The sequence below is a fragment of the Marmota marmota genome, unplaced genomic scaffold, assembly GCF_001458135.2.
Source record: "Marmota marmota marmota unplaced genomic scaffold, marMar, whole genome shotgun sequence".
In the NCBI taxonomy this organism is placed as follows: domain Eukaryota; kingdom Metazoa; phylum Chordata; class Mammalia; order Rodentia; family Sciuridae; genus Marmota; species Marmota marmota.
In genome coordinates this window covers 26,587,913-26,615,637 of record NW_026000211.1, presented here as the reverse complement: position 1 = coordinate 26,615,637, position 27,725 = coordinate 26,587,913, and the positions used below count along the sequence as shown (strand labels likewise).

The following is a 27,725-nucleotide window of genomic DNA, read 5'->3' as shown; positions in this document are numbered from 1 at the left end:
CTAATCTGCATTTTGAGGGTTTCAAGTGAGAGTGTACAATCATGTCACTTACCCTAAGCAATGGAGGTCACGCCCCCAGCATTTCTTTGTCAGTTAAGAAATAAGGGCTCATAATTGATGCCCTATATCCTTTTCTTGCCTTTTAGATAAATTATTTCGATTTGAAAGATTCAGACCATGCTTTGATTTGCTTTTTAGGTAGATTACATACAACACAAGTATTTATACAAACAAAAATAAAATAAAATGAAAATTTCATAAAATTATTCATAACAAGTGTCCTACTTCAATTTGCCATTTTTATTTCCAAGGAATTGGAGGAATTATACAGATGATAAAATTCCAGTCAGAGTCATATGCTTTTATTTTTTTATAAATATTTTTTCAGTTGTCAATGGACCTTTATTTTATTTATTTTATTTAGTGCTGAGAACTGAACCCAGGGCCTCACACATGCTAGGATGAGCCCCAACCTGAGCCCATCTATGCTTTTATTTTGCTTCAATGTGTTGCTTGTTTGATTTGCAGATATTCAGTCTTGTCTTTTCTACGAATCCATTTTGCACAGAGACAAATTAAGATGCCAGCAAAGCACTCTTGTAAAGACTATTTGAGGGAGTTCAACTGTGTTCTTTAAATGTCTACTCCAATATTCTTACTTCTATTTCCCATGTTGTACTTTCTGCAACTCTGATAAAATACTGAAACACATGTCTATTCTTAATTTTTAACTGGACCCTAAATGCTTTCTGAGGAGACATTCTCATTTCCATCAATCAAAGTTGATCCAAATGCTTAACTTTCTTGCAAAATACTAAGGAACAACTTGGAAGTAACAGCAATGTTCTGATTTTTATTCAATATTTAGTAAAGGATAGATATTAAAATGTGTGATTTGTTCTAAGGGATTCATTGGATATAAATCTCCATCTTAAGATGATAGTATTTATCAAATTTAGAAATCTTACTGCTTCTCTCAGGCCTCAGTAATGTTTTTGTCTTCTTGTTTTGGCTTCCACTTTCATGAAGGGCCTTGAACCAGTCCCGCAATCTGTTGGCCACTTCCCTGAATTCCAGGTCACTGCACGCTGAAAACAAAGGGAAACATCACAAATCTTTAATAAGAATCCAGTAGGATGTCAATGCTATTTCTCCAATTGTTCCAATAGCCAGTGTAAGGTAACAGTAAAAGAAAAAAAATTCACACAGGGACTAATTGTGATTCAGTTATTTTCAATGATAAACCTCAATACATGCTTCAAGCATAAGATGTAATTTAGCAATAATATCTTACTTGATAGAAGAGTATTTTTATTTTTTACACATTTTTATTGGTACATATTTATTGTATATATTGATGGTTCCTCCTGACAGAATACTTGGTTTCAGGATTCCTATTGTGAACATCACAAAAAATTGTCTTGATATTTATGTGATTAATATGTTATGGAAAAGTGGTGGGGCACCTGAGATAATGAAGGTTTGAAAATCCAAAATGAACATTATACTTTTATAATTGGCCATTCCTATAATAATATGTTACAAATTAGAATTCCTTGCTAGGATATTCAATATGTGTTAAAATTCATTAACTAATATTGTTTCTATTTAATTTAAGCTAACATATTTTTAAACAGAGAAAAATAAGATCTTGCTATTTGGCATTAGAAAAAAGACTGTAAAATATTTAAGAAAATAAAACTATATTTTTGCCATAAAAAGTGAAGATTAGCAAACTTTGACCTTTGGAACTGAAGTTAGTTTTGTCTATTTTAAAAATTATTGTTTATCAAAATTATTTTAAATAATACATGATAAGCTACAACAAAACCTAGTGTGCATGTGATTAATGTGAAAAGGTGGTAGACGAATGCAAGAATTTGGTACTAAAATGCTTTGAAAATATATTTTTAAAAACTTATTTACCTCATTTAGAGGACAACAGGCATTACAGATCTATGCCTTCTGCATGTTGCAGTAAATAAGTGATTTCCTCAACTGCTAAGTATTCTGTACAAATACAGTTCTTGCTCATTTTGTTGGAAATAATTCATGCAATAATGTCACAAAATGTTACATTATATATAAATTGCCTTTTGATATGATATATGCTATATATAGATATACTATAATACAATGTATGGAATCTAACACAATCAAGACAACTTCTTAGCACTTGAGGGCAACAAGATCCCAGATTTAAAAGACCTGGTACAGCTGGTGACCCAGATTAGCAAATCATAAATTTCGGAATTACTAGAATCAAAGAAGAAGGTCATACATATTTTTATGGGGGAAGGTAACAATTTTTCTTTTCATATACCAAGAATAAGGAATCAGAATGCCACAATCATGCAGGCAGCATGATCATGGAAAAAAAAAATATTTCCTATGTCTAAGCCAGAAAATTCAAGTAAACAAAAGAGATCTGAAAACCAAATCTGAAAAATGAACCACACATTTTATCTTTTTTTCCAGAAAGTAATTGGGAAATAAGATATACCAAAGACCAAGGCAAGAAAGTGGATTACTGAGAATAGTTGATAAAATGGAGAAGTGAGGGGTGAAGAGCATTTCTAGGAAGATGGGAAGGGGGATTCCAGGCCAAATGTTGTGTGCTAAGTGCAGAGACAGGTGACAGGAGGTCTAAAACTGCCTGTTCTGGGACAGAGCAATGTACAAAATACATAGCTCTCTATTCACTTCATTGCATCATTCTTTTGCTGAGAAGGAGCTTTTTGAGTCCATCCCATTCATTAATTCATAATTTTATTTGTTGTGCCTTAGGAGTCTTGTTAAGGAAGTCAGGACCTCATCTTATACAATGAAGATTTGGGCCTACTTTTTCCTGTATTAGGCACAGGGTCTCTGGACCAATTCCTAGGTCCTTGATCCATTTTGAGTTGAGTTTTGTGCATGGTGAGAGATATGGGTTTATTTTCATTTTTGATGCACATGGATTTCTAGTTCTCCCAGCACCATTTGTTGAAGAAGCTATCTTTTCTCCAATGTATGTTTTTGGCACCTTTGTCTAGTATGAGATAACTGTGTGGGGAGAAAATTTTTACCACATGCACATGAGATAGAGCAATAATCTCCAGGATGTATAAAAAACTCAAAAATCTTAACACCATAAAAACAAACAACCCAATAAATAAATGGTCTAAGGAGCTGAACAGACACTTCTCAGAAGAAGATATACATTTAATGAACATACATAAAAAAAATGTTCAACATCTCTAGTAATTAGAGAAATACAAATCAAAAGTAGATGACTAAGACAAGTTATAACTGCCAGTCAGAATGGCAGTTATCAAGAATACAGACAATAATAAATGTTGGCAAGGATGTGGGAGAAAAAGCACAGTCACTGATGGTGGGACTGCAAATTAGTGCAGCCATTCTGGAAAGCAGAACATTTAGAACAGAACCACCATTTGACCTAGCTATCCCACTCCTTGGTCTATACCCAAAGGACTTACAATCAACATAATATAGTAATACTGCTACATCAATGTTTATAGCAGCTCAATTCACAATAGCTAAACTATGGAGCCAACCTAGATGCCCTTCAATAGATGAATGAATAAAGAAATTGTGGTATATAAACATAAGAGAATATTACTCAGCATTAAAAGAGAATAAAATTATGGCATTTGCAGGTAAATGGATACAGTTGGAGAATATCATGCTAGTTGAAGTCAGCCAATCCCCCAAAACCAAAGGCCAAATGTTCTCTCTGATAAGTGGATGCTGATCCATCATGGGGGGTGGGGCATGGGGAAAATGGAGGAAATCTGATGGGGCAAAGGGGAGGGAGGAGAAGGGTGGAGGCATGAGGGTAGAAAAGATGGTGAAATGAGATGGACATCATTACTTTAGGTACATGTATGACTGCACATATGGTGTCAGGCTACATTGTGTACAACTATAGAAATGTAAAGTTGTGCTACAATTGTGTACAATGAATCAAATACATCCTGCTCTCATAATATACCTAATTAAAATAAATTTAAAATGCATATATCTTTTCAGACAGAGAAAACAACAAATGATAGCGAAAGGCAAAGAAAATATGAATTTTATTGATGAGTAACAGTGGTAAGGTCATAAAAGTTATGCTCCTAATACAAATATCTATACCCAAATCTTTTGGGAAAGGATTTCTGCTCAGGAAGATCTTAGGAAACAAAAACCTACTCAATTTAGAGGGAATCTACATATTTATGCACTTTTAAATATTCATCACATATCTCTGGAAGAATATATATGAAGATAATAAAACTATCTCTACTAAAGGATCTGAGTTAGAGGGAGAAAACTGTTTAAGGGTGTCCTATTTTGGCTACTCATCTCTTTTTCCCTTTAAATTGTGTGCTGTATATCTGCATTGACATTAAAAATAAACAGAACTTAAAAACTTAAGAAAAAAATGTTAGAGATGCATATAAACCTCCATTCAAAATCTCTTTTCTTTAAAGTTTATCCTGAAAGTACACAACCTGTATTCAAGTATATTCATTTAAATTGTTCAATATCATTTGCTCAGCCATACCTAGCAAAAAAGCAAAGTTTCACCCAACAAGGTATCTACTAAAGGTTGAACATTATTTTGTAGAACAGATTAGTATGACATATTTCATTGTGCTCTAAAATCTGAGTATGTGATAGTATTTACTATGTATGTATAATTGAATAATTCTGAAATCTCATGATTTTTGAAATTATTGATAACAAATATAATAGCATTTTAAATAAGTTACCAAATGGGAGATCCTATATCAGTATTGAATATAGAACCAGAGTTTTAGTCTCAATATTACATTGAGATTAAATATTCCGAAAAAGTTGAAATACTTTGAATTAATAATTGTAGTAATTATAATGAATAAAACAACAATGATAAAATGCATACTTAGTGTGATAGATACTTTACATGTATTAATTGATTTAATCATTATAAAAATATATTGCTTCCATTTAAAAATATTAGGAAACTGAGGTATAGAGAACTGAGTAAGTCATCTGAGGTGTGTCAGATAAAGTGGCAAAACCAAGTTTTGAATCCATAAATTAGACTTCAGAATCCAAAGTCTTAATCCTGACCACAAATCACCTCAGAAATCTCAAAGGAAATGAACAAAGCAGCAAGTGCCAATTTAGAACAAAAAAAGTCAAGCATCGCCTCCCGGAAAGCTTATAAACTCCATTTCATAAATGATGATTGCAAGGATGTGAGCTGATCACCAATGCAGGGAGGTTTGATGTTAGCAAAGCATTTTCAGAAGACAGTGTATGACCTATAGGATGTAATTGTATCTCTCTGAATTCAAAGAAATCACAAGTCTTCAGGTCCAATGTTTGATACCAATTAAAAACAGATCAGGGATCTCAGTGAGCAATGAACTTCTGTACATGCCACCACACAGTCCACAGCAGGGGACAAGCCCCCATCCCATTGGGACCAGTCAGAGGTCCCCTACATGTGTCTGACAGCAGCAGTGAGTTCCTAGAGTTCTTTTCTAGAAGAAATCAGTTGATATTATTTTCTTCCTATTTTCCAAAAGGTCTCTCACACAGATTCATTTTTCCAGAAATAATATCTTGCATTTATATAGCATGAAATACTTCTTAATGAGGTTTCAAAAATTTGATTTTAATAAAAAGCCTGGAAGGTTAGGGAGAGGATTATTATCTTTATTTTTAATGCTGTGGAAGCGAGGACACTGAAGTTAAAGGACTGCTCTCAATTTTATAGCCAGTAGTGAACTGAAGCAGTGCTTGGTACTCATTAATCTCATTAAATTTGTAGTTAGGAAGGAATAAAAGAAATAACAAATCATGCCAAAATAATAATAAATATGATTTTAAATTAAAATTGAATAGTATTAAAAGTTGCTTTTCAACCCAGGGTTGTGCAGTTGTAGTCAATTATTAATAAAAGCATGATGTTATATAAAGCAGAAAATGAGTGAAAAAAAGGAGAACTCATACATTTTTTAAAAATTACATAACTGTTTAGTTTTATGTCCACACACATTTGATGACACAAAATGTAGAGTAGAGAGGTAAGGATAAAACAAACAAACAAACAAAATCTCTATAATATAGAATAAAAACAAGGAAGGATAAACAGAAAATCTATCAAAGAAAGGAAAAGAGCCCTGGAGGATTGCTTAAGATGTCTAACATCTGACATGGAAATGTTTATCTTTTTGTTTTGTTTTTGTGGCACCGAGGATTGGACAACCACAGGGCAGCCTTCCACTGAGCTATAATTCTCACCCTGTTTATTTTTGTGCTTTGAAGCAGGGTCTCATGAAGATGCCTAGGCTGGCTTTGAACTTGGGATCTTCCTGCCTCAGCCTTCTGAGTTGCTAGAATTAAAGACATATGCCACCCCACCTGACTGAGGAAAACACATACACACACACACACACACACACAAACATCTTTCAAAATTTAGAACATTAAATATAGAAAGATCACAAAAGTTTTTAGGAAAAAAATTAAATAAGGAACAAGCCAAAGATCATCCATAAAAGATAAAAAAATCAGCTCTGTATCCCACTAATCATAAGCTATGTTGGGTTAGAGAAGATAACAAACCAAACCTTCAAAATTCTAAGGGAAATAATTTTAATCTTGCCTTTCAAATCTATTCAATTATCAATCAAATAGGCCAGAATAAAGACGTTTTTAGATGTGCAACGAATCAGAGATTTTACATTCCATATTACCATGAGAATGGGCTATAACAAAATGATATAGGAAATTAAAAAAAACAAAGACATGAAATTCATAAAATAATGACCCACTTAAGAAGTAACTGAGAGGTAAAGAATTCAACCTAGCTTTGTAATGTATAAGGACAAAGTAAGCTGATAGGTATCTCAGGGACAAATCTGGTGGGCAGTAGGGAGAGTGATTTGGCACAATAATGTCTGATGGACAGCTTGTAAAACTTTGTACTTACAAAGGCAGTGGAGATATGAAATGTAGAATGTAGTTAAAATGGAAACTAGATTATTTATTTATTTTTCCCCTTGAGTGTTTGTTTGTTTATTTATTTATTTATTGGTGCTGGGGATTGAACAAAGGGCCTTGTGCATGCAAGGCAAGCACTCTACCAACTGAGCTATATTCCCAACCCTAACACTCCATTTAATGAGGCAAAAAGTATATTCATACAGATGTACTTCTAGTGTAAATTTCACTATTCTGTAAGCAATATTTCCATCATCATGAAATTGTAAAAGTTGTTGATATGCAACTTGATCCACCATATAAAGAATACCAATGAGACTCAATGGTTATGAAATATAAGTGCTATTGATTTTGTGAATAAGTGTCCAATTCTGGCTGCAAGAGGTAGAACAGTCAAAGTGAGAACATGAAGAGTAAAAAGTGGCAATGCACAGGACCTCACTTTTCAAAAAAGAGAAGGCTTGAGGTACTATCTAAAGAACTGGAAATGTGGTTAGAGGTTTTTGTTCTTTTACAAAGCATTTTTGTTTGTTTATTTGACTAATAAATTTTCACTGTTTATAGATGTCATCGGTAGGGATTAAGAGTAGTCACATGACAATACTGGAAAGAGAGAGGAAAATGGAATATATTTTTTCCTTCATCAAACCAGAAAATCTAAAGTAATATTTGAGGTTGGTAGTCATTTTAAACATAAGAGTTTAGTCACTTGAAGAATAGTAACAATCACAATCTGGTGAAGATACAGCCCAAACCTATGTTCTAATATTCCCATTCAATGACACTAAGATATTTTTCCCAACTTCTGTGTCTATGCATAGATAATTTCCTCAACTCAGTCTCAGTGTCTGTGGACTTCATCCATCTCATCATTTAGTCTCTGATGTAAAATGTCACTTAAATATATTACTCTAGAAGTTAGTACCAAAATAAAAGCAGGTCATTAAAAATATGAGCTAGTCAGGTACTTAAAACCTGCATCATTTGAAAATGATTAGCTCTATGACCCAGGAGAGCAGGGGTGGGCATGAGCAGAAGGAGGGAAGGAGGTTGGTGGCTGTCCTAACCATTTCAGTTGATCATTTTCAACCTGAAAATTAGCAGTAGAAATCATCTGTCCTCTTCTTCCTCATGACTCTCTTTTGTGGAAAGCACTGGGTGATAAATAAATGCAACTTATGTGGATGAGATTGAAAACAGGACAATTAAGATTTGTTGATTATATTCATTGAGTCAAAAATTGGGGTATTAACTTGTATTACATAACACATCAAGCGTAGAGAGTTTACGTACTTTATCCAAATCACAGGTATGTGGTGGCAAATCTGGTGCTTCTAATTCAGAAAAATTTCTATTATGTTCAATTATCATCTTTTCCATATCAATAACCAGTGTTATATACCAGTGATAAAGCAAATATACCATTTATTCACAGCTCAGATTTTTAACATTCATTACTCAGAGAGGATCAAATTTGAGAGTTGGAGAGATTTCAGGAACAATTTAGTGTCTTCCGTAAACCCAGGGCATCTGTTTTGAAGAACCCAAAATTCAACATTCATTAATACAATTTTTTATGCAGAAACTTTTGACAATATTTTTTATGAGTTTGAAATAATTTTTGCTGACAATTAACTCATTTTATTTAAAGTTGGCAATGATTTAACTACAATTACTGAATAAAACAGGGATTCTTGCCAAGTTAGAAACTTTACACATTTTCTTAAGTTTAATTAAACTTCATAAACAATGTAAAAATTAACAAATGTGATGCATTTAATAACTATTTAAATAATCATTTATTATTGGTGATTATTCATTTATCTTTATATTTTAGAGTCAATACTATTTTTTTAAGTCTGAAGTGTTTAGTTTTGACACTTTAATAGATATCAATGACTCTACATGTCACAAAAGAAAAAGAAGAAAGAAAGAAACTGTTTTTTTTTTTTTTAGATTGGCTAACTTCACTTAGCATTTTTCTCTGATATAAGGAGACTGATTGATAGTAGTAGTTAGTGGGTACTTGGGAGGAATAGACAAACTCTAGATAGAGCAGAGGGGTGGGAGGGGAAGGGAGCAGGCAGGGGGTTAGCAATGATTATGGAATATGATGGACATCATTATCCAAAGTACAAGTATGAAGACACAAATTGGTGTGAATATACTTTATATACAACCAGATATTTGAAAAATTGTGCTCTTTATGTGTAGTATGAATTGTAATGCATACCACTGTTATTTATTAAAAAAATCAATAAAAAAGAAACTGTTAAAATGATCCTGATTGATTCATAATGTGTTTACTGAATGCTATGTCCCCTCAAAATTTATATGTTGCAAACTAACCTGCAATATTTTAATATTTGGGAGTATGAGGTTGGGGATAGAGCCTTCATGGTTAGGGTTAGTATTCTTTTACAGAGGCCAGTGAGATCCCCCATCCCTTCCACCATATCACACACAGGTATTCAATGAACCAGGAAGCAGGCCTTTAGCAGTTACTGAATCTATTGGTGCTGCCTTGATCTTGGACTTCTCACTCTCCAGAAGTGTGAAGAAGAAATTTCAGTTGTTTATGAGCCACCCAATCTGTGGTATTCTGTTATAGTACCCCAAATGGATTGAGACATACTATCACATAGAGATTATTATTATTAAGAACACCCATTTATTAAAAAACTAATACTGATTTATGACAATATGAGTCATTAAAATGATTCTATATTCTAAGAAAACTCAAATGTAATAAAGAGTTCCAGACAGAATGGATGCTCTGAGAGGATTCAAGTTAGGGACAGAGATCACATTGTAAGTAGGCATTATCTTTGAGAAAATTTTGTTTTCTTACAACTGACTTCTATGTCTATTGGACTTGATTCATGGTTTTAAAAATAATTTATCAGATCATTCATTCTTGTAAAATATTAGAAAATAATTACATTATGTAATGAGCGATGAAAGGAAGTAGTATATAGTAATTTAAACACATTTGTGTTAGATCACAAAATACCAGTCATTTTTGGTCAACAAATTTCCCTTTCTCTGATTTTCTATGGTCTATGAGGTGAAGAAATGACATATCACCACTATCACTCTTGATGAACCTGTGACGTTCCCTTCTTCCATCATTTAAAAATATATATTCTGATGGTCTCTGTAATGGGATCAGGTTGGTATGTGAGTGTAGTACAGTTAAAATCTCTCAGAATACAATTATCCTAAAGATAAAGAATTTAAGTTTGTCTTGATATGGGTATTTTATTGCAAAAACAAGATCATTTATATAATAAAAAATCCAAGGTATTTTTCTCTAAATATCAACCCATATGCTCCCATTACATAGGATCACAATGTCCCAAAGACACAAAAAAAGGTAAGGGAAAATACTCCAAAATAGTACAATGTTTATTTCAGGTTGAAGAAAAATAGGGAAAAAATATTACTTGTTGGATGTACTCTTTTTATAAAAATTTCATTTTTATTTAAAAGCCCATATATAAATGCATATGCATACACACACACACACACACACACACACACACACATATATATATATATATATATATATATATATACTTAATATTTGTATGTGCACAAATTTACACACATTTGTCTGATTACAGAGTATAACACAAATACAAATGCCCCATACTAGAATAGTATTGAGAATTTTTAAATGATGTTTTTCTTAAAAAGCTCACTATAAAATTTCCTCCTGATGTTGTCAAGACAGATGGATGGATTTTGAGTAGATCCTGTTGTAATTAAGTAGCCATGTGTCTGCTGCACAAACATGCAGAATCAGGTAAGTTACGTTGTAAATCCTCCAGGACAAAGAAAAACACAGGCAACATATACACACACACAGACACACACATCTTTGAGAGTAATTCATTACCAAGGATTATTTTGGTCTGAGTGTGCTGTAAGTTAAAGTCACAGAAATATTTTTAAATGATAAATTATGAACGTGAAGGTGTGAGTCTTCAACATTGCTATAAATCATACAGTTTTATTAGAACATGAGCTCCAATTTCTATAGCCATTAAAAAATATTGATGTCACAAGTGTATCTGAAACTTTGTGACTCATAAATAACTGTTTTTTTGACGTCCAGCCTAAGGAAGGAGGTGTTCTGTACTGAAGGCATTTTGCTCAGGCATTTCAGAAGACATATTGAATAGATGAGTCTCCAAGCAAGCACCTGGGCAATAGAATACATGATTCATTATATTCTGACATTTAGTGGCATTTGGGTTATAAAAAGGCCATTCTGAAAAGCAAGAGCAACTAGGGACCAGATCAAGTGACAAAGTAGCATTACAGACAAACATCTAAAAGATGACAAACTTTGTTGGAATATTTAATGTCCTGCAAAACACAAATCCATTTCTGTCAAAAGAATAAGAATGAATATTAGATTGTGCCAATCCTTTTGAAACTAAAACATTTGAATCAAACTATTTGAAACTTCAAATACCTGCTGATCTTTTTTACTAACAGATCATGACATGAAAGCTCAAACTTATCTATAACATTTTATAATTATATAACCAAAAATGCAGTTTAAATTCCATGCCTGCAGTTATTACTAATCTGTATTTCTACAGAGATCATTGAGATATATTTATCGAATTAAACCAAATTTATAGAATTGTCTCTATCCTTTTATTAAATGGAGATCACTATCAAGTTGATGAGAGAAATAATCCTCCACTAATTTTAATATCTTCTCCACGTTTTCCAGCAAACCAAAGAACCACGGAGTAGTCAATAAAATTAGAATGTAGGGGAGTACACTAGTATCTATTTTGGGATAGAGGTGCTGTAAGATTCCTTCATTGGTGAAAGGTAAATGCAGCATTGTATTGTGACTTTTTTTTTCTTTTTTCTTTTTTTTTTTTGCAGCTGGGGATGCCATGTGATGTAAAGACAATCTTGTTAGCTTTCCAGGGCTGTCATAACAAAGTACCAGACTGCTGAGCATAACATTGATAATTTATTTTCATATACTTTTAGAACATAGACTTCTAAGATCAAGGTGTTGGCAGATTTGCTTTCTTCTATGACCCTTCTCCTTGGCTTGCAAATGGACACCTTTTTATCCCTGTTCCTCTCCTCTCTCTATTGTTTGCTGGTTGCCATGAGTTGAGCAGCTTAGTTCCACCATGTGTTTCCATCATGATGTTCTACCTCACTTTAAGCTCAAAGCAGTGAGGGAAGCCAACCTTGAAATGAAGTTTCAGAAACTGTAAGCATAAATAAATCTTTCCTCCCTTAAGTCAATTTTCTCAGGTATTTTGTCACAGTGACAAAAAGCTAACAGTCTGTATCCCAATTTCTTCTCATAAGTATACCAGTCAGATTGGGATAGACTCCGTTATTGGGCCTCATATTAACTTAATTATCTCTTCAATGGTCCTGTGTCCCAAATCAGTAACATGCTGAGGAACTGGAAATTGTACTTTATCTACCATAAAAACATTAGGGGGACATAATTCAGACCATACTAATAGACATGGTTTGAGCTTATGACACATTGTCAGGGTGTCACAGAATGCAATTTAAACTACCTAACAATTACATTATAGGTTGACTATAGGTAGTGATTGTATACTATACTATACTCAAAATGCTAGAAGAAAGAATTTTAAGTATTTTCCTCATAATGAAGTGATAAATATTTGAGAAGTACATATGTTTAACCTGATTATACTATATATATATATATATATATATATATATATATATATATATATATATATATACTGAAATATTATTTGGTAACGCCTTAATATGTACAATTCTATATCTATTAAAATAAATTTAATTTAAAGAGAAAGATAAAATTATTCTCAGAGTCAGCCTTCTAGATCTGTAAGTTCTATATTCATGGCTTCAATCAACAGGTAATGAGAAATGTAGTACAGTGTCTCAAAACCATTTTGTGGTCAATGTCATCATTGTATATGTATATACAACAGTGGTTCCATAATATTATGTTGCCTAGTGATATGTTAACCATTTTACTTAGAGAAAGTACACTCTATTATAGCCACACAATGACAAATTCTACTATTAATGCATATTTCAGAATGTATCTCCATCATTGAGACACATATGACTATATTTAAAAAAACTACATCTGTACTGAACATTTACAGAATTCTTCTTTGCATCATTCTCTATATAACAAAATATTACAACTACTTACATAGCATGTATATTGTATTAGATATCAGAAATAATCCAAAGCTTTTTAAAATTATGTGAGAAGATGTGTGTAGGCTATTACCAATACTTTGCCATTTTAATAAGGGATTTTATGAATCCTCAGATTTCTGTGTCCTGAAGATTTTAGTACCCTCAGGGTCCTGGATCCAATCCCCCTGCAGATATAGAGGGGCATTTGTAAATGTTTTAGATATATTTTCATTTTTTCCTCTTGTGTTTCTTTCCGTTTCTCGAACATTTCATTTCATTGACAATTTTCACTCATAATTGCATTCTGAAGAAGGTGATGAAAGGAGAACGTGCATTTCTCATTTGTTCCCAATTTCTACTAATGTTGTTACACCCCAAAGCTCTGACTCCCTCTCTAGTCTGTGCCTGCCTAAGATAAAAGCACTGCTCGGACAGTCCGCTTAACCACTGCTCCTCCCAGCACCAGCCTCAGTGATGGTGCTCTGTGAAGAGTTATATTTTATTTCATGAAGCAGGGTTCTGAAGTGTAGCACCATTCTTAAACATGGAGCTGAAAATTTATTAAACAAATTTATTTTCTGTATAATGTAGCAGATGTTTACTATGCTTTCATTTAATATACATCTCAAAGAGTGATATTACATATATTATCAATACAGGTTTTTTTTTGTTACCACAGCATAAATCTTTCTTGTGGATAATAAAGTTCTGCGTAGGGGTGAGTGAATGTGTGTGTGTGTGTGTGTTCACTTTATTATATTTTTTGAAATGTGTATTTTTTGAAATGACACTTCAATAAAGAAAAATTGAACTATACCTATTATAATTTCCTCATCTGCACGGGATAATTACTCTGACAATTAATAACAATTTGAAATTATTGTTTGAATAAATGGATGGTCAAACAGGTGGTCAAATCAATGGAAACTACAGTATTATTCTTTTTTAATGTTTTACTTCCATTGAGATTCTCCTTTTGTAATAGCTACAAATTTTAGATATCTAGAAAATACGTTTCAAAACCCATGTATTTCATAAGCATACCATGGCATTCTGATATGTTTTCTTTCCTAGTGGACGGTAATTTTATGGTCACATATATCTACACAGAGTAAAAATTATAGTCTTCTGCCATTTGATAGATGAGGTAAAGTAATGCAGATCCATTCAGATTATTATTTTACCTGATAGACTGGCAGATTAATCTTTAATGGCAAAAGACAGACAGTAAAGGTTGTAGAAGGTTAGACAGTAATCAAAAAATGCATATTTAATCAGATGAATTCCATTCAGGAACCTGCCAAGAACTGCTTTCACTCTTGCATAATATTAATAGAAGGCATGCTTGCTATTACAATCAATTCTAGTAGCCATTAAGAGAATTACTGTGGGGTAAAAATGAAGCAGTGAGCTCAAAGGTTGGTACTTCTGGCAATCATTTGAACTAATAAAAACTGACTGGCTTTGCAAAAGAAACATACATAAGTTTGAAATAAGTGGATGAATTTTCAAGTTCATAAAACACTGTCAGGTCATTTCAGAAAATCCTTTACAATGAATACTACTTAAATAGTTTAAACACATTCTTTTCTAATACACTAAAAAGTATAATCTAATACTGCATTAGAATATAATTACCATTTGTGGCAAAACACAATAAAAGGTTAATGAATTTATACTCCTGATGCTGGATGCAAAGTTAATTAAGAGTTGTAGAAAAGCACTGTTATTGAAAAGTAATGTTGAGAAAGGATTCTCAAATTAGTTTATATTGTTAGCAAATAGGTATATGTTTCTTAATTACCGTTTATTGTTATTTAAATATTATGTACATAAAATTATAGGAACAGTTAAAACATATGTCACTTTTTAATTTGAAACTGCAGTTTAGAACATGTCTTTATATTTAGTGTCTTAAAGTAACTCACATGACTCAAGTCTTTGTATCGACCTCAATAAGAAATTAAATCTTTAGATTACAAGCAATACACAACGCTCTATGTTTTATAATCTGTATTGCTTATCATAAGTGAATAATTCTGTATGAACAAGGAGATTATTTCTTTGGCAATTTACCTATAACTCAGAGAAGTTTTTATTAAATGGGAATGATGCTTCTATTTTGCATGTTACAGAGCATAGTTAAACAATGGTGAAATTGAAAAAAGGTATTTTTATAAGAATATTATGTCCTATAATGAAATATTATTTTAGAAACTTTAAACACTGAAATGGTTGAATACATTATATTATTAAACTTTTAATAAGTAATTTTTGTGTTATTAGTGTTTATTTTTTACTATTAATTGATTTGACTTAAGGTACATATCATTATAATTTTAAAACACATTCAACACTAACACAAGGAAGGCTTAGTAGTATACTTGACAAAAGATAAATGAGACTCTAAACAAGGACAACTAGCCAGACCAAGCTTTTGCATTTTATTGCTGAGTAATTCAAGTACTAAGAGATCTACATGGAAGAGACACAGCTGGCTAGAGAAGGAAGCTAGTCTCAACAGTCTCAAGGGATTGCATGACTAGCTGTGGGGCTGTTACTAAGCATTCCACCTGGAAGTAAGCCAGGGCCATTGGCTTCCTGCAGTAAGTGGATGTGGATTGTATTATATCACTTCTTTCATGTTCAAGTGTTAGTGTGACTGATTAGCAAAGTCATGCCAGGAGCACAAGAGCTCCCACATTGCTGTTACGCACGGTGTGTTGTTGTGTGATCTGTGACATTTGCTAAAGCAAAACAAACATAAAATGGTTAAATCTTGCTATGTCCCATTATTTTGGCCATTGATATGAACTCAAGGTCACTAGTGCCAGCTGAATAGAATGAGGGATTGTCTCACCAACATTGTTTAGGTTAAACTCAAGTGTTTATTATTTTATCAATTATAAAGTTTGAATACAACATGAAAAGAAAAACAAACTTTAATGATTGTATATGCTAAATATTCTATTTATAAAATCAGAATAAAAAATAGCCCTCGATAGTATGCATTGCTTTTCAGACTGTATATAATGTCTAATTCTTGATCCCAGGTAGAATGTGTGATAGTTTGGATCCAGAATGTTGCCCAAAGTATCAGTTGCTGAAGGCTTGGTTCCCAGATAGTGGCGCTATTGAAAGGTGGCAGAAACTTTAGAAGGTGGGGCTTAGTTGAATGAATTAGGTTCCTGAGAGCATGCCTTTGATGGGTACATTTCATATTGTGTACATAGTTTCTCTCTCTTTCTCTCTGTCAAAATAAACCTTTCCTTCTTTTAAGTAGCTTATATCAGGTATTTTGTCACAGCAATGGACAACTGACTAACATAGCATCTATGTTATGTGATATTTCCTCTGTTCCAGATATTTTTCTCATGGGGGGTCAGATGGTTTGAGGAAGACTTTTTGTCTCTATATTAGTCCTGATAGAATCCCAAGGCCATAATAATAACTGGTGACAACTCAAGACTCTTTACCTCTTCTGTGTTATTTATTGTACTGTAGGTTGACAAGACTTTGATTTACTTTTCCAGAATCTCTAACAGGATGTCCCCAGAGTAGATTCCATCTGAATGCAGACTCAAGCTATATTTGGAACACAGAAGAGTAGTATGTTACTAAGCTTTTTGTAACTGTGCCCAAAGTGCCTGACATAAACAACTTACTGGAGGAACAGTTTATTTTGGCTCACATTGCAGAGATTTCAGTACATGGTTGGCTGACTCCATTGATATGGGCCTGAGGTGAGGCAGAACATCATGGAGTAGTGCATGAGGGAGGAAAGCTGCTTGCTCATGGCAGATGGGAAACTGAGAGAAAGAGGAAGGGGCAGGGAAAAGTCAAACCTTTCTGTGGCATGCCCCTAGAGTTCTCCTTCCTTTAAATATGTCCTGCCTCCCAGTTGTCCATTAAGCCATCAAATGGATTTTGATTATCCCTTTGGGTATCAAATGGATCAATCTACTGATGTTGTCAGAACCCTCATGATCCAATCATTGTCAAAAAGTCCCACCTTCAAATCTTGCTGCATGGGGTCCGTGCTTTTAATACGTAATCTTTTGGGGGACATACCAGATTCAAAACATAATAAGGAACAACAATATTTTTGCTTACCTAGCAGAAGCAAGCAGACCTAAGGTATGGTTAGATGTATGATTTTGGGGGCCTCTTCTCTGGATGTATTTTTTTTCCCTAAAAATCATTCACCTATATTTTATTTTCATACTTTCTATTTTATTTCCTGCTATGAATTGTAGTGTATTCCCCCAAACTCAGATGTTGAAACAATATTCCCCAACATGATTATATTTGAAAATAGTCTTTAATAGGTAAATAAGTGAAAATGAGGACATGATTGGAACTAGGATTAGATGGGACTGTGACTTTTTTGAGAAGAGGTAGAGATTCTCATTCTCTTGTCTGTCCCATTTTCTGTGTTTCCTCTGTGTTGTGTTAGGACGCAGAAGGGAGATTTCATCGACACACAAGGAAGAGAGCCCTCAACCAAACTTGATCGTATTGGTTGGGACCCTGACCTCAGATTTCCAGCCTTCAAAACAATAAGAAAATAAATGTCTATTGTGTGAGTCTGTGGTGCTTTCTAATGACAGCCTTAACTAAAAACATTGAAGAGAGCATTAGACAGATGAGAATCCCTAGAGCACTCCTTGAAAGATGGCAAAAATCTGACTGTAATACCTGCCTTCCTTTACTTGTTTCTCCACTTACTTTCAATAAGAGCACAAAAATCACATCACTTTGAAATACCCACAGTGATTTATGAAGCTCCAACTGAACTTCAGATAAAGTCTTTTTCTATGGATAGACAAAGCCAAATGGGTTTTCATGGGACTAGCAGATTTTGTTTGATGGTGTGAAAACCTCATGGGACTATTTCTCAAATAGAACAAAGCCATTTTTGTCCCTATTTCAACAACAGGGGTATTACTACACAAGGTTGTTTTGGGTGATCTTTTAAAACAAATATTCATTGTTATACAAATAGATATAAACTTGTTTCTAAAACAGCTTTGGGGAGTTTAAGAAAATGGAACAAGAAAACATGATAATTAAAATGCACTTAGATGAAATGTAACAAGGTATTTCAAAGAATTGTGCCTAATTAGTGATGACTTTAAATAGTAATGTTATGGGCCAGGCTATGGGCACTGACCAAATAGACTGTATTTTACACTGAGACTTCATGTCATGTAAGAAATGCTTCTCCCATGGGTCAGCCCCACTGCTGTACACATCAACAGTTGCTTAGCATAGCATGTTTGGCAACACAAAATGACAATTCTTATACAATGTAAAATTGTTCTATTTTGGGTTCCCATTTTTCTTGGACAACGTACCCTGTCAGAGAATGATTGTCTAGACTTTAGTAGCCATTCTTTAACTTGTACTCAAGTAGGATCCGTCATTTTGACCCATTTCCCCTTCTACTTATGATTTTAGATCTCCTGATATTTGTTTATGGTTTTGGATTATAGCAACATCCACTTATGATTAATATGGTTTTGGAATATAAAGGTTGCTCTAATCCTTGGAGGAGGTGGAAGGGTGCAGACTTATAGCCTGCTCCTTAGCCCTTCAGGTGGTGAATCTGGACTCCAGCTGATGAATAAAGATGGTTTCATATCCTGCTTTAAGATCAACTCAGTGATTTATTGCAATCTAGCTATAAAAATAAAAGTAAATGGATGACCATTAGAAAACTATTATATTCATGAGAAATATACATTTTTCTTCCTTTTTTCTCTTGTTCTTTCCTTTTTTTAAATTTCTTCCCTCTTTTGATTTTGCTACCATTTTTACTTAGGCTATTATGAAGTGCCAGTATAGACAATTGATTAGCACACCCAGAATTCACAGATCCCTAGAGTGACAAGATTCAGGTGTCCTAGTAGCATCAGTCTTGGTGGAAATATGCAATTGTTCACGAACCCTTTCCTTTGGGGCAGCAAAACTGTCCACAGACTAGTACTTGGAGATGGGCATCTAGACCGGCCCAGTAAAGCCTTCTACCAAGCAAAGACTGCTGTCCTGGTTGGATAGACTCTTCTTTTAGCCTCCATCATCACCAGTTGTAGTGTGGGTTTTGGGGAACACCTGAGACTGTGAATGTCCTTGTATATGTGAGATTCAGATGTCAGCCAGCTTAGTGTCAGCTCTTGTGTCCAAAACTGCCTTCACTAACACCTTCCCCAAATCAGAGAGCCTAATGTGGAGGAAGACTCTTTGCTGAGACACACAGGGTAGTAAGCATAAAACTTTTCCGTGGTGGGACCTATGGGCAGATCCTAATAGTGTCCACCCCCAGTTCCGAACTCACAGATGACACTTCCATAATAGATCTGGTGCCAGACAGAAATGCATGGCTGCAGTCTATTAGACTTTTATTCCACCCATCATCACCTGTCACTGATGATACAGTCTTAGGCCATGAGTCTGCCCTCACAGTAAACAGTCCATAGCAATGTGGGTCTTGGTACAACCCAGTGCTGATCTGGCTTTCACAGGCTGGGATCTTAAATTGTGACACAGTCTTGTAGCAATTGTAGCCACAGGTGTGACATAGAGGACTGCTGATTCTTCCCAGAGCTAGGTGGATTTCTACAGTCACCAGAACACAGGCTGGTGACTGTGGATGAGGTATTTGGACCCATGGAGAGGTTGGTATGGTTAGAGTACACTTTGTAGGTGCTTCCACAATTCATGACCAACAATGAACTACAGATTATGGACAAAACTGGATTGAATTGCCCTATATGGCTGAAACAGTGGCAATATGCCAATGGCAGTTTCACAGCAAGCTTTGACTTAGTCCATCATCCAGTATTAAATAGTAGAAATGACTGCAAACTCAAAGTACATCATCTGCATAACATTCTGTATAAAATTAAAGATTCATAAAACAGAACTAAAAACCTAATCTTTCAATGTGAAGATGATGTTGCCCATCAAAAAGCATCATGAACTTGCAGGGAACTTGGATTTCAACTACCAGTCAAAATAAGGTCCCAGTCACCGACAAAGAGAGTAACCATATGAGTGAACTTGCAGGTGGAGAAATTAAAATTTATTTTAAGAAAATTCAATAATCTTTAAAAATATATAGAAAATTATTTTATACTTTAAAAATAAAGAACACATAGAAGCAATATAAAAAACCAAATCCTTGAGCTGAAAAATGCAACAGATTGAAAGTTAAAAAGCAACAGAAGGTATAAAAAACAGAATAGATCAAACAGAAGAGAGATTGGTGAGAATAAAGACAGGCTATTTGAAAACACACCAAGAAGAAAACAGAGAAATCAATGAAGAGAGATGAAGAAAGTTTACAGGAACTTTGGAATAGCACTGAGAGAACATATATTTGAATTATTGAGATTCAACAGGGACTTGTGACTTGAGTATGGAAGAGATGAATAAGACATTTTCAAGTGGATCATAACAGAAAATGTCTGAAACTTAGGGAAAAAATTAAATGCAAAGCAAAACAAAAATAAAAAGCAAAACAAAACAAACAAAATAAGGTACAAGTGGGTCAAAGCTCACCAGACAGATTTAACCAAGTCTATGCCAAGATGTATCTTAAGGTAGCAATCACTCAAAAGGAGAATTCTCAGCATAGATCTCTCAGACCGGTGAAGAGGGGCCTAGGATTTTTATAATACTAAAGGAAAAGAACTGGTGATCTTTTGGCACTCTGCAAATATAACATTTAGAAATGAAGGAGAGAAGAATACAGACCCAGACATACAAAAGCTGTGAGAATATGTCCCATCATATTCCTAAAATAAATGCTAAAGGGAATTCTTCAAACTGAAATAGAGACAATGAAAACTCATAGGAAAATATAGGATATTAGAAAACATCTCAGTAAGAGTAACTACACAGACAAATACAGAATGCTCTAGTATTATAAACATGGTGCACAAATCATTCATATCTTCAGTATTATAACTAAAAATAAACATTAACATAATAAGCACATTAGTGTGTTAAAACACAGGTAATTGAAAGATGTAAAATGAGAGATCAAAAATTCAAAATGTAGAGAGGACTGGAATACAAGTATGAAATTCTTTGTTAGTATATTTTCTCTTTCATTTGTTGCTTCCGTTCCACCTTTTATGAAGACTTAATAATGTTGTTATCATTTCAAAATAGCTTATTATAGTCAAATAATTTTATAAACCTTGAGGGACCACAAAGGAAAAATGTATAATGGATAAAACAAAAATAATAAATGATAAATGAGGCATGAAAACACACTACTATAGCAAATCATTTCACCACAATGAAAGCCTGTAAGAAAAGGAGAATACATAGACCATGGTACAGAATAGATGATACAGAGACAAACCCACATAAATACAGTTATCTCACACTAGATAATGGTTTCAAAAACATACAGTGGAGAAAAGATAGTCTCTTCAACATATGGTGCTGGGAAATCTGAAAATCCATATGTAACAAAATGAAATTAAACTGCTCTCTCTCATCCTATACAAATATCAACTGATAGAAAAAAAAAATAGACCCAAATCTCCACCAAGTCAGCTTAGAAACTAACTTCCTTAACAAGATCCCTAAATCACAAGAAGTAAAATCAAGAATCAATAAACAGGATGGAATCAAACTAAAAAGCTTCTTTGCAGCAAAGGAAATGATCATTAATGTGAAGAGAGTGCCTACAGAATGGGAGAAAATCTTTACCACACACACACCTCAGATACAGCATTAATATCCAGGATATATGAACACAAAACAAATTAACACCAAAAACACAAATAACTCAATCAATAAATAGGCAAAGAAATTGAACAGACAATTTACAGAAGAAGAAATACAGGAGATCAACAAATATATGAGATGAAGTTCAATACTACTCTAAGATTTCATCTCACTCCAGTCAGAATGGCAATTATCAAGAACACAAGCAATAATAAATGTTGGCAAGGATGTGGAGAAAAGGCACACTCATACATTGCTGGTGAGACTGCAAATTGGTGCAACCACTCTGGAAAGCAGTATGGAGATTCATCAGAATCCTAAAATAGAACTATAATTTGACCAAGTCATCCCACTCTGCAGTTTATACCTGAAGGACTTAAAATCAGCACATTACAGTGACACCGCCACATCAATATTTATAGCAGCTCAATTCACAATAGCTAAACTATGGAACCAACTAAGTGGCCTTCAACAGATGAGTGGATAAAGAAACTATTGTACATATACAAAAGAATAAAATTATGGCATTTACCAGTAAATGAATGAAACTGGAAAATGTTATGCTAAGCAAAATAAGTCAATTCCAAAGAAACAAAAGCTGAATGTTTTCTCTGATATGAGGATACTAATTCAAAACAAGGAGAAGGGGTAGAATAGAGGTATTTTGTATAAGACAGAGGGGACTGAAGGGATGGAAGGTGATTTGGGGGTTGGAATGAAAGTAGAATGAATCAGGCATTATTACCTATGTGCATATACAACTACATGGCCTATATAACTCTTCATCATGTATAACCAGATGAATGAGAAGTTACATTCTATTTATGTATGATGTGCAAAAATGCATTCTACTGTCATGTATAACTAATTAGAACAAATAAAAAATTTAAAAAGTTAAAAAAGGAAATAGATAAATGCTAGAAAACAAGTTATCAAACAACTGTAGTAATATCATTTTTTTATTGATAACTGTCTTAAATTGAAAATAGACTGAATATACCAATTTAAAGTCATAGAGTAATTCAATGAATAAAAAAGAGAAGCATCTACAATGTGTTTCTTTCAAGCAACTTAATTCAACTCTAAGGTTCACAAAGATGAAAGTGAAGGTATGTAACAGGATATTCCATGAAAATGGAATCCAAAAGAGATAAGGGGTCATCATACCTCTGATAAAATTGATTTTAAATCAAAAGCAGTACAGACAAGATAGATCATTATATAGTGGCAAGGTAGCCAATAAGTAAGAGGAAAAATAACTCTATGTATATATGCACCCAATATCAGAGCAAACAAATATATAATGCAATAATAACAGACTTAAAGGGAAAGAGAAAGGATAATACCATAATAGTAGCATTTTAACACACCACTTTCAACAATGGATGAATGGTCCAGGTGGAAATTCAATAAGGAAACAATAGAGTTAAAGTTGCACTTTAGACCTGGGGGGCCCAACTGACATCTACAGAACATTTCCTACAACCATAGGATATAAATTCTTCTCATCATCATATAAAACATTCCCTGGGATAGATGACATGATGGCAATGACAAACATCAACAAATTAAAAATACTGAAAACATATTGAGATTCTTTTCTGATCAAAATGCAATAAACCTAGAAATCAATAGCAAGAAAAAATTAGGAAGCCATTCAAATACATGGAAATTAAACAATTTACCCTTAAGCAATCAGTGAATCAAGAAGAAATCAAGAAGAAAATTTTAAAAATTTCTTACAACAAACAAAAATAGAAACACAATATATCAAAACCTAATAAATGAAGTGAAAAGGGGGTATTTTATAGCAGTTGATGCCTATATCAATAAAGCAGAAAGATTTATGGGGAAAAAAGCAACCCTTTGCTGCATCTCAAGAAAGGAGTAAACCAAGAAAATAAGAAAAAAATAAACTCCAGATTAATAAAAAGAAAGAAATAATAATAAAAACCGAAATAAATGAGATAAAGAATAAAAAAATAAAAATATAATGAAACAAAAACCTGGTTCTTTGGAAAGATACATTAATTTGACAGACCCATAGCTAGACTAAAAGGAAAAAGAAGACAGTTGAAAAATTAGAGATGAAAAGATGATATTACAAGTGATGTCACAGAAATGCTAAGGATCACTAAAGATTATTAAAAACAATTATGTTTCAAAAAATTTGATAGGCCAGAAGAAATGGACAAATTTTCCAACTCAATCACTTTACAAAGACTGAAATGTGAAGTAACACAATGCTTGAACAAATAGATAAAGAGTAAAAAGATTGAATCAATAATAAAATCTCCAATCTAAGAAAAGTCCAAGAGAAGATGGCTTCACTTCTACAAAACAAGAGAAGCAAATTCTTCCAAGCTCATTCTATGAATTTAGAATTAGCCTGATACTAATTCAAACAAGTGCACAACAAAAATGAAGGCTATAAACCAGTATCTGATGAACATAGCTAAAAACTTCTTCACCAAAGTACTAACACACTGAATCCAATAACACTGCAGTAATTATTTACCATGATCACGTGGGATCTAACTGAGTGATGCAAGGGTGATTAAACATGCACATGAATAAATAAATGAATGTAATGCATCATATCAACATATTAAAGAACAAAATCTATATGTTTATCTCAATATAAACAGAAAAGTTACTAGATAAAAACCAATATCCCTTCATGGTAAAAACACTGAACAAATTAGGAATGGAAGAACATACTTTAACATAATGAAGACTATATTTAATAAACCAATAGCTAATGTTATGGTGAATGGGGGAAAAAGCTCTTTCTCTAAGACCTGGAATAAGACAAGGATCCCCATTTCCACCACTTTTTTGGAACAATGGGTTGAAAGTCCTAAACAGAGTGTTCAAGGATGTAAAAGAAGTAAATTAAATCAAATTAGAAAACAGGGAAATAAATAGTCACTGTTTGCAGTTGCCACCAGAACACATTTAGGACTAATGAACTAATTTAGTAATTATGCAGAGTATAAAATTAACATATAAAAATCAGTACCTTTTGTTTATCAACCAGTAGAGAATTATCTGTGCTAGAAACCAAGCAATCAATAGTATTTCAATAGCTATGAAAATAATAAAATACTTAACAATGTATTCAACCAAAAGGGTAAAATAGCTCTATAATAAAAACTATAAAATATATTTGAAAGAAATTGCAGAGGATGCACAAAAAATGTGGAAAGATGTCCTGTGTTCATGGATTGAAAGAATCAATATTGTTCAAGTGTCCATACTACCAAAAGCGAGATTCAATGTAGTCTCTATCACATACCACTGAAGTTCTACACAAAGATAGAAAACACAATTATAAAATTTGATTGCAGTCCTATGCAGCCCTGTGTAACTAAAACTACCTTGAACTAAATGAACAAAGCAGGAAGCATTATATAATCTGACCTCAAACTATATAACAAAGCTATAGTGATCAAAAGAGGATGGTAAAGAATAGCAACAATAAAAATAAAACATGGAATTGGCATAAAAATTTACACACAGAACAATGAAACAAAACAGAGGCATAGAAGTAAATCCACATATCTGCAGCCAACTGATTTTCGGCAGAAGTGCTAAGAACACTGTGGAGAGCAGGGTGTGCTGTTGTCTGAGTCACTCTGTGAAGTAGAGAACAGCGGTTCTCAGGCTGTGTCTACACCTTTGTTACTCTGTTTAATAAAGCAGTAGTTTGCCATGAGCTATTCCACTTTGAGTTTCATTGCTGAGGTGGAATGACTTATTGGTACAAGTAAACAACTTCCATCTGCCTGGAACAACAGTAAGGCATAAACTGATAAATAAATTAATTGTGCTAATAATAATGAGCACATGTGAACTTATCAAATTACTCTGATGGACATGGACACATGGGGTTATCAAAACTGTATTGGAAAAATGAGGGCTGCCAGCTTATTGAACACACAAGGCCACCAAATGATGCAAACTCTCACTTGAGACCCATAAAAGGAGGGGCACTCCCAGACTGGATATGGCATCCTGACCCCATCCCCTGGTCACTCCTCACAAGTTTTGCTCAGGAAAATCGCCACAGCAAAGAATTTCCAAATCTCTGTTCTTGGGCTTATAGCAGAGTGTGTTTCTTCTGCCTGTGACAACTGTGCAAGTCCCACTTCAAGCTGATACCTCACTTTGATATTCTGAGCCAACACTGAAACTGCCATCCATCTAGACCTCTGCCTGGAATAAGTTCATGAGCTCTACCCCTGAAGTAGAGAGCTTCGGCTGGTTTGTACTCTTATCTGACCATCTACAGTGACTCTGCATCCATATCTGCTGTCTGCCTTTGATCTCAGTTCTGAGCCCCTGTGGGCTGCCATAAAACTTTCTTAGCTTTTCCTTAAACCTCAGATACAACTGTGATTCTAAAAATTAGAATTTGAATAAAAGAACCTTTGATTGCCCAGCTTATGACCACTAGGTGACCCACAAGTATTCAGTGAACTATCCCCATTGACTAAAGTGATTAGCCTGTGAATTTATTGTTGTTCAATAGATTCTGTCAATGTGAAAAGACACAGACCTATTTGGTCTATGTTAGTGACATAGCTTATGACAAATACATAATGGAGAAAGGTCAGCTCTTCTTTTATTTTTTTCAAAATTGACTATCCACACACAAAAGATATTAGACCCTTATTTCTCACTAATTACAAAAATCAAATGAAATGGATTAAAGGTAAATAAGAGTCCTGAAATTGAAACTACAAGAAGAAAACAGAGGAAACACATTAGAACATTGTAAAGGGTAAGGACTTTTTGGACAAGAATTCAAAAGCACAAGCAACAAAAGTCCAAATAGACAAATGGGATTATATCCAACTAAAAGGTTTCAGCTCAGCAAAGGACACCATTAACCAAAGGAAGAGTTGGTCTACTTAATGGGAGAAAAGTAATTGTAAACTCTATTATCTTATCACGTGTTGATACCTAGAATGTACTCCACAATTCAAAAGCAAAGGAAACACACTAGTTTAAAAATGGTCAACATACCTCAATCAACATTTCTCAAAAGAAGACACAGAAAAGACCAGTATGTATATAGAAAATTGCTCTGTGTCATTAACCATCAGGGAATAGTAAACCAAATTTTAATGAGATATTGTTACTGCTGTTGACCGGTGACGAGTTCTTGCTTCCCCAATGTTGAAGAATAACACTAAAGAAGCACACCGAGGCAAGGTCAGAGTAGAAATTAGAAGTTTATTAAAGGACAGCAGAAAAGACTTCTCCCGGAGGAAGAAGGGGAAATTGGGATAAATTTGAACCTCAGACGAAAGCGCTTCATTTTCTTGGCCTGGCCTCAATACAAACTCTCTGATGAAGAAACCTGGCCACCAGAGGGAAATATCAATTTTAATACAATTTTACAGTTTGATAAAATTTACAAAAAAGGAAATGGTGTGAGGTGCTGTATGTTCAGATTTTCTTTGCTCTAAGGGAAAATCCTAAATTATGCCAACAGTGTAAAGTAGACTTAGCTATGATATCTGCCATGAAGAGAAAAAATCTTGGACTCACTGAGGAAAAAGAATCAAGAGAAAAATTTGGGCCGATCAAAGTACATACCCCCTTCCCCCTTCAAGACCTAAGGCAGATAAAAACTGACTCTACTGGAAATTTAGGAGATATGCCAGATTGCCTGGGATTGGATCTATCCAAAGGAGCTAATCCTGTAAGTAAAAGGGAAACTGAAGGACTCCCAGCAGCTGCCAGAGCCATTTTCGCTTTGGGGAATTTCCTCATTC

General features: G+C 33.8%; 1 protein-coding gene across 4 annotated transcripts in view; it reads right to left on the bottom strand.

Annotated features, from left to right (window-relative positions):
* Spock3 (SPARC (osteonectin), cwcv and kazal like domains proteoglycan 3) overlaps window positions 1-27,725 on the bottom strand; it is a 422,602-nt gene that overhangs the window by 23,185 nt on the left and 371,692 nt on the right. For all 4 annotated transcript variants that reach the window (XM_015486234.2, XM_015486236.2, XM_015486233.2 and 1 more), the window contains one exon: window positions 969-1,088. In XM_015486234.2, coding sequence (XP_015341720.1) covers window positions 969-1,088 — 120 coding nt within the window. The remainder of the gene's footprint in view (window positions 1-968; window positions 1,089-27,725) is intronic.